The 12,447-nt window shown below is 41.4% G+C and overlaps 1 protein-coding gene across 1 annotated transcript in view; it reads left to right on the forward strand.

The window, feature by feature from the left end:
- The window catches only part of BTBD11 (BTB domain containing 11), a 331,313-nt gene that overhangs the window by 303,826 nt on the left and 15,040 nt on the right, over positions 1–12,447 (forward strand). Inside the window, 2 exon segments of the mRNA XM_030545135.1 lie at positions 9,820–9,925; positions 10,729–10,831. Coding sequence (XP_030400995.1) covers positions 9,820–9,925; positions 10,729–10,831 — 209 coding nt within the window.

Consider the following 12,447-nt stretch of genomic DNA (forward strand, 5'->3'; position numbering starts at 1 on the left):
AAATGGGTGTTTATGTATAATCCAAACTGATTTTGGATTATTATTCTGCCCTGTTACAGAATATGTGCATTTCTCCAGTCTGTGCTGAAAATGTCTCCATGAAGAGACTTTTCTTTGTTTACAAAAGTGAACTCTCTGAGATGTTCCAGCAGAGTTTGACTGTAATATGGCTACTGGTAATGAGCGGAGAAGAAAGCTACAGCCTAGAGCCTAAACTAAAGATGAGCCTGAACTAAAACCCCACATCTAAACATCCTCCAACTTTTGAGTATGTTTGGTCTCAGATCTCAAATAAGATTCAAATTAAAATCACCAGAGTTCCATGCAGTACAGCAAGAGAAGTTGTCAGCAATACCAAAGAAAGAACTGACATCATCTAGTGCATCCTTTGTCTCTGGATGTTAATATCATATTGTCTTTAGATGTCTTGGGATAGTTTTCAGATATGAATCTTAAAAAAATTCAAATATTGGCCCCTGCGACCTTCTCACTGCCCCCTACACCTAGTCTCTTCCATAGTATGGGCATGGGGCTGGTATATGCCACTCTATTGGATCCTATCTGAAACCCAAATTCAGTACAGCACCTAAGCACATGTTTACACCCCCTTGCCTGTATTTAATAACCATCATGAATAGAGACACTTTACTGAATCAGAATCTGACACTAGAGAACTCTCCATATATCCAGTTTCCTGGTGGTGCATTGAGCAGACACAAACTATTTGAAACATTCTGGGAGGGCCTTCACCCATTCACCTAATCTGATAGCATTCTGTAACTTCCCTGTTGTTCCTGCTGGTGATGTTCTAGGTCTGTCCAGGACATAGTCCATTAAGTGGGTTATTAACCAGGTTTCGTAGTAGAACTGGCTAAAAAATGCAGATTTGTTTTACAAAACCGTTTCCTCAAAATTTCATATTTCAAAAAAATGTCAACAACTTTCTAAGTTGGTCAAAAAATAGCAAAAAAGGTTTGTACAAATTTGCAATGAATTTTGTTGAAAATTTGAAAAACATTTGACCAGCTCTATTCTGTACACCATGGATAGCAATCAGTTTTTGAACAATAATCAGCTTTATTTTAAGCACATAAATGTATTTCTAGGTATCGCAGTTAATTCCATCCATCCCTGGATCAGAATCTGGACGCTGAAGCCTGAACAGTTACAGCTAGGTGTATGAACAAGATAAGGGGAGGAGGGAGATACCAAGGACAGTGGATAAAATAGAAGATAAGACAAAGAGAGGTGTAGGTGTAGAAACATGTAAAAAAAGAATAGAAGTTGAGATCAAAGATGAAGGCATGGAGGAGAAAAGAGAAAACAGGCAACAAACAGAAATGGGAGATGAAGGACAACATTTTCAAAAATGTCTAAGTGGTTTAGGTGCCTAAGTCCCATTTTCAATAGTGACTCAGGAGCTTACATCTCACTGAGAGTCAGTGGAACTTAGGCTGTTCAGTCACTTATGTGCTTTTAAAATTTTTGCCCAAAGATGGTCTAGATTTAGTTAGTCCTGCCTCAGCGCAAGGTCCCTTCCCGCTCTACATTTTTATAATATCTATAATTCCTTCAGAAATAACAGCACTTATGAGCTTCTGGCAAGAAGCATTAACTATTAGGAAAATAATTTTCATATGTCTGGAAGCAACAAGAGCAATAGGAAAGGCCTGAAATATCTGACATCAAGTAGGAGAATAATTATAAATTGAAACTTAACAAAGAGAGGAAGAGGAGGAGATGGGTGTCCTATTACTGTGCTGCCAAGTTTCATGTATTTTAAAACAAATTTCTGAGGGAGGTTGCTCAAAGTATTCCAGTGTTCTGGCCAATTCAGCAGGTGCTGTTGATCTATTTTCTTCCACTCCTCTCTCCCCTTCCCATTTCAGTTAAAGTGAAGGACCAGTCACAGCTTCTGGAAATCTTAAGGTTCCCCAGTAGGCCCTGGACAATCCAAGATGCTAGGTTGGAGGATGAGGAAGCTGGATGTACTGTATGTTGCACTGAACAGAGTATAATCAAGTGGGTCTCCTTTAGAAACTTTTCCTAGCAGTGTGAGGGCCTGAAATTGACTAACCGAACAACACAGCTTGTGAAGATGAGTTAGCCCCAGTCCCCTAAGGGAAGATCCAGGAGGCAGTGTATCTCCCTGAAGTCCTAGGGGCCATGCCTTACAAGGCTGTAGTACTCTGCTGGGTAGGAAGGCTGGTTGAAATTTTCCCATTGAAACTGTTTTTCAACAGAAACTTGGTTTTTTGACAAAAACAAAATTTTTCACAAAATGTTTCTGCTTTCCACAGAATATTTTGAAATTCTTTCAAAAAACCAAGCTCTTGAAAATGGATAAATTTTGACTGATAACCATAATATTCTGATTTGGTAATGCTGCCACTGTGCCTTGTAGGAGTTGTAGTTTGGTTGCTTCATGTGTCCATTCTTCTCTATGGGTTGGGCTCCCTGGCTGGAGTACATTCGTTATGGTCACAGACTCCCATGATGCACTACCTCCCATGTCCAAGAGAGGAGATCATGGTGCATCATGGGAGTTGTAGTCCAACCACGGGAGCCCACCCTGTAGAGGAGAATGGGAACATGAGGCACCGCAGCAGGAGTTCCAAGTCAAAACATTTTGGTTTTCAAATTTACTCTGAAAAATGAAAGTTTTCTGTAGGGGGGGGGGAAAAGCCAACATTTTCTAACCAGCTCTTAGCCATGATCCCCATCTTCTCACTGCCCCTCCTTTCCCTTCTTTGTAGAGGTTAGCTCCAATGGGGGCACTAGCCTGAAGCTGTCTTTGTGCTAGGATGTCCAAGGATTCCAGCTTGTGGTTGATCCTAAATAATGGGGTGGGGCAGGAATACTCTTTTCATCCCCAGTTTCCCTTTACACCCACCCAAGGGCCTTCATCTCTTAGCAGTGCCCGGATGCTGTTGTATTCTAGGATCAATCACATACAGAATGCCAAGCTCTTTCTGGCAGGAGGTAGGGACTGGAGGAGATCACAATTTTCATTTTATTTTTTGTATTGTAAAAGTATGTAATGTTCAGCAAGAAGAAAAATACAGTGTAACCTGCTCTAAGGACCATCTCTAAGTGATCCATGGCCATCAACAGTGACCATTTTAAAGAATCCCCAAGATGACTAGTGCAATTTTGTCTGAACTTCAGATAAGTGGGTGATGGATCTTTTTTTCTGGGCCCTTGGATGGTCTCTTAAAACAGGTTTCACCATACCCTGGTAAGTGCAGTGTTGCCTATCATCATTTTCAGTATTTCTGTGTTTAAACAGTTCAGAATAACCAGGACCCAAGTCCTCCACACATGTACATCTTGCATTCTCCATGTGAGACATGAACATCAGGTACAGAGTGGCATGTTAATAACAGATTATTAACTCAGTGTTGTCATGTTTTTGTAGCACAGATTCATATTCATACTAACCCGGATTTGATTTTACTGCCTTCTATTCACATTCTTATCTGTACTTCACCCACAGGATATTTGAGCTGAAGTTTCACAGTTTTAAAAAATTGATGTGTATGTGACACCTGTGTTGTCAGAGTCTGGATGCACTGTTTCTATGATATGACTGCCCTCTCCTGGTTTATCACCCAGGGATTAGACTCAGCTCCTGGATCTGAGGTGTCTGTACACAATGCATGGCTGTGATGTAAAGAACCTTTGAAACAGAATCTTGGCAGTTTTCCGAGCATCACCTGTGATTAATTCCATTTTGACATGCAAGGGCCTGCATCCAGTGCTAATAAAACCTATTTTGTTATGCAGTTTGTTGCCTCTAACTGTACATCCAACTTCTAGGGCTTCACTACATTACAGATGTTGATTAATAGTAATAATGTGTATGCTACTTAACCATCTAGGAGCAGCCCTCTGAAGTGACATTTAACCAGTTTTGATGCAGCTAATAAAAGTGAATTCTACTACAGAACCTGACCAGAAATACCTAGGGAAGGATGAAAAGGTTCATAGAGATATGGCCAAGAAAATCTCTTACTAAAGTGGGCATGTTCATTCAGACATGGGAGGCCCACACAACAGCCTCTGCACCACTGAACTCCATATTGTCCTTTTATGGTGGTGAGAGGTGTTGGGTAGAGTAATTATTCAGGGGCCCCTCTGCCTGCCATGGACTGGATTTTCAATGGATTAGTACACCCTGGTGAGCTCCCACTGCTGGAATTATCCACTGGGGCTATGGAGAAACACCATAGTGTAGAGCAGCCTTCAGGCTGCTGTATGTTTTGCCAGGTGTAGTCAGGCTCCCAGAAGCCCCAGGATCCAGGAAAGCAAAAGTGGCTTAAAGGCACCTTTGCATACAGCCATATTCCTCTGAGCTGCACCATGTCTCTGCTAAAAGACAGAGACTGAGAAACCCTGAATAATTGTTACCTTAGAACATTACTTTTCTGTTTAGAAGGTATGTGACTACTGTAAATTAGTGTTTGGGGGCCTAGTGTCAAAGTGAGTCTTCGGGAGGGATTTGAGGGCTTAGCACATTGGGTTTAGCAGGAAACAATAGCAGGAGAAGGAGCCAATGTGTTGGGGAGACTGGCATAGATGGGAAAGGGGATGTGATTAGAAACCAGATCCAAAACATAGTCTGGGGCAGAGATGTGCAGGGCTTCAAAGGAAAGGACAAGAAGCATAATTTGTTACAAAGCCAGTGGAGGGAGTTATAGGAGTGATGTCTAATTGACCATTTTAGCAGCTGCGTTTTGGACAAACTGGAGAAAAGGAACATGGGAATGGAAGAAGCTGTAGGAGAAGATCAGGGCATGGACAAGTGTCTTAGAAGTCAGAAAGAAAGAGAAGAGTTGAATTTTAACCTAACTGGACACACTAAACCAATTTTCCCCCTATTATGATTCTCTCTTGGGTTTGTGATCCTAAGAAGGGCTGAGTGCCCTCAATAGCTCTCAGAAGTAAATGTGAGTGAAAAGGAGTTCAGCATCTTGCATGATTGGGACTTAAAATGGGATGAGTTGAGGCAGGGAACTCTAAGGAGCAAATTGTTTGGAGTAGCCTTTGCTAAGCACTGCCACAGACCTTTAGTAAAAGGGGTTTTGAAAGACCATTGATACATTCAGCCCACTGGCTGGGTCTGTCTTTCCTCTTCTGCTCTAGAACAGTGAGCAAAGGGTCTCTGCTCAGGGAGCTTGAAAGGCTTCAGCTTTGCCTAGACAGAGAAACTCATTCTTCCCTCCAACCAATTCAAGCAACATATTCACAAAATATTGCAAATTGCTTTTGATCTCCTCTGAAGAATGCTATTAAGGCAGAAAACTGCCTCTGTCCTGACAAAGCAAAGTTTCTTACTGCCTCCCTACTAGAAATACCATCTCCATTAAGTGACTGAGCTGTTGTTCCCTCTTGCCTTTGTGTAAAGTACCTCTCAGTTCGGTAATATCCTCATTATATCCAATGTCAAACTGTATTCCCTCTCATACCATATAGAAACACATCCGACTCTCCTCTCCAGCAACTGAATACCCATGTATGAAAGGAGGTTGGCCTCGGTCCAGTTCTCAGCATCACACATGCTGGCAGCAAAATCTTTCCAACATCAGACTGCAGAAAAGAAAGACAAATTGTTTCATCGTTCACTTTCAATGTCATCCTAGACAAAAGAAGCTCCTGCAGCCTTTACTTTCTTATCAGGTGGCGGGGTGATGGAGATGAGCTGATCCAATGGTGTAAAGAAGAATTTCCTCCCATCGTGTTGCATGACTGTGCAGGTGTTTCACAGGGTGGGCTTAGTAACCATGGCAGACACTGAACTATCCAGTTAAGGTGACTGTCTGAAGGAATGTTGGACTTATTGGATTGTTTCTCTCTTCCAGCGTGGCAGTTTTAATGGGCCAAGCTCCGTTCTTCATTGCTTGTGCTTGGCTCTCAGTTAGTTCAATGGAAGCCCCACACACACACATCCAAGAGCAGAATTTGGCCTTAAGTTCCTCTGTGAAAGCTATTTATTACTCAGCAGCCCAGGATCATAGACTTCCGTCTCTGACAAAGGCTCCCTTTTATCTACCCTCTCTGCTGCTTCTTCCTGCCTAGTTTATTGTTAAAATCTGCAGGCTTCAGAGATCATATCCAGTATCCACATCCCTCAGAGGCCAGCATGTGTGTAGGAGTCTGAGCTACCCTGCTGTAATGACTTTCCCCTTTCCCCTTCACATCCTTGGTGAGAACTTATTGTTTGGGAACCACGAATCTGAACTAGCATTGACTTACCCTCCTGTTGTCTTTTCAGCTTAGCAATTTTTTGGCCTTTCAACTGTGTCTGTTGTTCTTGTAAACTACTGACTTTGCCAATATTGACCATATATCTGGGCTGCCCCCAAAATGAAAACTACTGACAGTACTACAGATATGAAGTTTTACACTGTGTAAAATAGAATGATTCATTTGGTTTTTACTTTTTCTTATATTCTACTCTTTATATAGAATTTTATGGTGCATTCATCAGTGTAGTATCTGAATGCCTTCCAGCAATGCATTAAGCCATGTGACTATGCATCTGTCATGTGTTGTTTGTTCTCTCACCCTCTCCCAGAGGGAGAAATGGGTGCAATGGAGTTGGCGTGGAAAGTGGTGAGGTTTGCGGAGGTCCTTATTTCCCTGGGGAGTTCATTCCATAGTCTTGGAACACTCCCAGAGAAATCTGTATCTCCTACACAGACAAGCTTTACTCTTATTGTTGCAAGCTCCATTGTGCCAAAGGAATGAAGTTGTCGACCATGGTCTTCATCCCAGAGCTTAGACCATCTTTTAGAGACCTTGGGCCCAGGAAGACATGGAGAGCTTTGAAGTTAAGGACCGAGACCTTGAACTTAATTCAGAATTCTATGGGAGGCCAGCACAGAGAGCAGAAGCCAGGTTTGATGTGCTCATGGTAGCCGGTGTTGCTGAGGAGGCGCTCTGCAGCATTCTGAACTGGTTGGAGTTTCCTAAGTGCTGACTGCTTCATGCCCTGATATATCACATTGCTGCAGTCCAGCCGAGGTGGTGAAGGCAGGAATAACTGAGGTCAGGTCTTCGTCCGTCAGGATGGGATGGAGTTTCCAACTATAAGATCTCTTTCCTATAACTCTGCGTTCCTAGAAAAGATCAGAAACTCCAAAACCAGGCACATAAGCACTTGTGTGATTTGTTTTCATATGTACATCCCATGTCATTTATTTGAGGAGCTGTGTGGCTTACTTGTGTGATCTATATCACCTATGACCCGTTCTTCATCACACCAGTCTGGCCTGCACAATTCCACGAGTCAGAACTCTTTTGCTCCTCCCTCTGTTCCCTATCCCTTTTCGCCCCCTGCCTCGCTCCACTTTTCTTAATTGGTATACAATGTGTCAGTCTATTGCACAGACAGGTAGTGTAACTTAGGCCCAGTCTACACTACAGCTTTTAACCGAGTTTGTAGTCAGTGACACAACAGCATCGTGATGTGGTTTGTGTCTGTAGACCATATGGTTAATAACCTGTGGCAGCTGACAGTGCTTTGCCCGGGTCAGTGTCCTAAGCTGGTTACAGTCTTCCTGTAACCAATTTATCACACCATGTTCTGCAATATAAATGAGACCCTCTAAATGCCTGTGTAACCAGGTTGGCCATCCTGCCTCCTTCTCAATCTCTGTGTGGTAGGACATCCCAGAGTGCAGCGCTCCATATGCTGCTGGTGCCATTGCTGTGCATGTCCTCCAAACTCTCTATCCCCTTGGCTAGGGACATGGAGATAGCTGCCCAGATTTCCCCATATGGCACTGATACAAACAACCTTGGACAGCATGGTAGATGTGGGTTCTTAATCTTGGTTGACACATGAGAGTGATGCAAAAAATCCCCGTCTCTGTGGATGCTGCTCAGTCTTGTGTGTTGTAATTGGGTCAGATGAGTGTTGTGAACCAATTTCAGAACCATGGTTGTACCAGTAGCATAGGCAGGGCACCTAGTCGCTCTCCTCTTTAAATCTGGCCTTAAATCTTCATTTTCTCTTAGGCATCTGATTCACACTCTTTGTAAAGTGCTTTGCTAAACTCTGTATGAAAACTACTAAATACAGATATGCTACTAGGTTATAAGGATGTCCTTGTCACCAATTTTTTAAAGCAAAACAGTAGTATTTTTCCTGTCTCTTGAGCTGTATTGCCAGACTCCTTGCTCAGGTTTTCAATGAAAAACACATTTCACCCTTTTTGACAATCTGAGTTGCTTGATACCACTGCAATCTACTTCTGGGTGTTTCTCTTAGCATTAAGTCTGAAGAAACAGGAGACACATTCTGTCCTTGGGTACTTGTGTGCAATTACCTTTGAAGTCATGGGGAGGTGCATGCGCACATCTGAGGGCACAATTTGACCCTATGTATTTTTCTTATACTAATCGATACTTTAGAACAGTTGTTCCAATATCTTTGCCACATCACCTAATATTTTATGTAAGTTAAGGAATGAGTGGCTATTTCCAGAGCTCAGTAAAATGTGCTTAGGAATTAAAGCTTCACTTTCTGTTCTATGTACCATGCAGATATTTTAAATATAGAATTTAAACAACTCACATTTTTAATGTTATGTTTATTTTATATCTACCTGGCTATTTCTGTGGACTCCATCACTGTAGTATCTGAGCTCCTCACAATCTGTAATGCATTTATTCTTGCAACATCCCAGTGAGACAAGGAGTACAATTATCCCCATTTTACAGGTAGGAACTGAGACCCAGAGGGATTAAGGGCCATAGTCTCTGTTTATGTTAATTGGCCTACTAGCCCATTAACTTCAGTGAAGCTGCCCCTGTTTTCACCAGCAGAAACTGACATTTTCAGAAGCAATTTATGCACTTGGGAGCCAAAGTCCCATTGGCTTTCAGTGAGATATAGGCTTCTAAAGGCCGAAGGACCAGATCTTTAAAGGTATTTAAGATGCCTAGTGGGATTTTTCAAAGTACTTAACTCCCATTGAAACGGGTGGTTGTTAGTCACCTAAGCATTTTTGAAAATTCCATTAGGCACCTATTTGCATCTTTAAGCACCTAATAACCTTTGAAAATAGGACTTAAATTCATAAGGCACTTAGACATTTTTTAAAATTTACCTGTAAATTACTTGCCCGAGATCACACAGGAAACTTGTGACAGAGCCAAGAACCGAACCCTGCTGCAAGACTCAGGTTAATGGCTGAATCATTAGAGAATCCTTCCTTGTTTACAGAAGCTAAAGTAACACCAATAGGGTAAATACCAGTGAAAAGGATACAAAATTACATCAGAGACATAACTAGAATTAAACTAAGAGAATATATTACAAGCTATAAAATAGCTATCAACATACAAAGCAGGGTCCGTTTTCAGGAGCATTCTCACATTGCAAATATGTTTATTTAGTAACTTTTTGTTCTCTTAAAAAAAAAAAAGAAACAAACAAACCATTTTAAAAAGCCAACATATTCATTTTACAGTAAAAATGAATTTTAATAAGGAAATTAAATCCATATTTCAGTAGAACTCTGTTTATCTGAAGGGAGCAGTTGATATGGAATTTATCTGGATTAAAAAAAGGCTTCTGGTAGCGGAGTTTTCATTTAAATGATGCATATTGAGAGGGAGCAACAGTAAAGAAGTGGATAATGGGGGATTGGCTAAGAAGAATTAATAATTGTAAATCAAAACTTTTGATAGAGGTTTCAGTGACCACAATTTGTCTGTCTTAGAATTGTGCACTATTGAGGGAACTCTCAGGAATTATTTGAGCTTGTACCTGTTAATCCACAAGCTTATACTTGTATTTCTTTTGTTTAGAATGAAGTGATAAGTCAGCAACTGTCTGTCATTTTCACTCATTGCTATGGACCTTATCCTATTCCAAAGCTTGTTGAAATCAAACGAAAGCAGACCTCTCGTTTAGGTAAGTCTGAGGTGAGGTGCAGATCACAATGTTCACAGAGTGCTGTCCTAGGATTTGGAGAGAGCAAAAGAAAGGAAAAAGGGCAAACGTTAATGAAAATGATTGAAATAAAGTCAGTCTTTGGGTTTCTAAGCATTGGTGCAAGAACTGTGGCATTAAAAATGTGGTTTCAGTTTGAATGCTCTAGAGCCACTGCATTCTTCTATATACTGGGCAGTCGTTATGGCCAGAAGACAGAGCACACCTACTTGTAAAATGCAGAATTGGAAAAACTAGACTAGAGGCCCAATCCTGCATTTCTTACTCACCTAAAATTTCCATTGAAATTGACAGCTGTCTTGGATGCCCAGGATTGGGCCTGTAGTTTTGCAAGTTACTTTTGGGGCTGATTCCTTTACACTCAGGCCACACAGCCAGAGTGGTGTCAAAGGGCCTTAATGTACATGAGAATTGGGGCCCCTTGTGTCTGCTGAGGTACAAATGTGACTAGGTGCAGAGGGAGAACAGGACTGGGGAGCTTTTCAAAGTTCACCCAAAGTCTAGAATGAACTGCATGTGATGGATGGCTGTTATCTTATAGGAGATAAAAATGACTGTCAGAGATTTTGAATTGACTTTGTATAGATTCTGTTAGAATACATACATAACTTCCACCTAGGACTATTCAAACCAGCTTCACAGGCTTTTCTCATTTAAAAATATCCCCTTTAAGCCATTGTCTTTTCTCACAAAAACAGGAAAATGCTTTCTATACATCTCGCCTGTTCCCGACTAAAGTTTTTCTTTTCCTTTTGTGATTCCAGATCCCCATTTTCTTAACAATAAAGAGATGTCAGATGTTACATTTCTGGTGGAAGGAAGACCATTTTATGCACATCGAGTGTTACTATTTACTGCATCCCCAAGGTAAATGTAGATGTATTTTTTTAATAAATGCAGATAATTTGATCTTTTCTGTTGAGATTTGTTGGCACTAATGATTCAGGTAATGGGCTTCAGTCTTTTCTGTGAACATGGAAATTCTGTAATTACCCCCAGAACTGATTGCTGTTGATCTATGTTAAGGATGTAACAACTAGGAATACCATTTGTTCATTAACCCTTAGGATGCTGGGCATTCCAGAGGCACCTACAGTAAACGGTATGGTGGTGGACACATTCAAAATACATAGACAAACACATATGTGTTAAACTTTCAGGAATGTCTATTTTTTTAAGGCTTGGGGGAACCTGTGGGTAGAAGGAGGATCTCTGGGAAGAGGAGGAAGTTCCAGGTTGGAATTCCTCGGTGGAGCCATTCCTATCATATGTGCCCCACTTCTAGAAATCTCCCCTTCTTCCACAGCCTATATAGGTGGCTTGCCTTGCCAGATCCCTCCCCTTGCTTCACACATGAGAAAAACTGACATGGGCCTGTAGCAGTTCCATGCTGAAAGGCTGTCCAGCAGGGATATAAGTTATGTGGGTGTCAGGAGGCCCAGCACCCACTTGCAGAGGTTTGGGTTCTTGCATGGAAATGGGGGGAACAAGGAAAAGCTAAGTGGGAGAAGGTCTCTCTTGAGAAAAGGGAAGGAGGTGCTATGGGTTAACTTTTGGGAAATGTTGGGGATGAAGTTCTGGTCCTGTTAAAGACAATAGTAAAACTCCCATTGGCTTCAGTGAGGCAGGATTTTTTCACTAGTATCTATGATGAATCTAGCCCATTGTCTTAACCATGCATTGGGTGGAAGGTTTGGGTTACAGCTTCAGAGAGTGGGAAATTTTTTTTTTCTTGTCTGTTATACTTTCCAACTCTTGAGAGAAAAATAGTGGCACTTGAAGTCCAAAGATGCAAGTATCCCTTGGAGAGCAGGGAGGAGCTGGGGCAAGGCACTCTTCTCCCCCTCCCTCTCAAAAATATTGAATTATTAACCTAGAACACAATTTCCTGCTATCTAGAAAACACACCTTTAAATGTAAATACCTAAAAACAAGTGTAAGAAACCTGATACACTTACCTGGAGCTGGATTTACAAAGAAAATGTAATTGAGAAGGTATCTGTGTATATCACCTTTCTCAGACAAAATTTTGTAGACTGCCATTTCATGATTCTCAGCTTTCTTTTGTTTTATGTGGCGAAGATAATTATTTGGCTGTTAACACCTAATTAAAATACACCGCCACCTCGATATAACGCTGTCCTCGGGAGCCAAAAAATCTTACTGCGTTATAGGTTAAACCGTGTTATATCAAACTTGCTTTGGTCCTCCAGAGTGCGCAGCCCCGCCCCCCCAGAGTGCTGCTTTACCGCATTATATCCAAATTTGTGTTACATTGGGTTGCGTTATATCGGGGTAGCGGTGTACTCCATTCACACACACACACACAAACTGTTTCAGCCCCAATACAGCAATCAATCAAGAAATTACATTGTCTGCAATGGATTAGCATTGAGAAGGAAGATAGGCATATAAGAGAATGCTGTGAGTCCTGAAATAAAATGTCAAGGGTTAAACAGATATCTTGAATAGTGTGGGATGCA

Source organism: Gopherus evgoodei, chromosome 1, assembly GCF_007399415.2.
Source record: "Gopherus evgoodei ecotype Sinaloan lineage chromosome 1, rGopEvg1_v1.p, whole genome shotgun sequence".
Classification (NCBI taxonomy): Eukaryota; Metazoa; Chordata; order Testudines; family Testudinidae; genus Gopherus; species Gopherus evgoodei.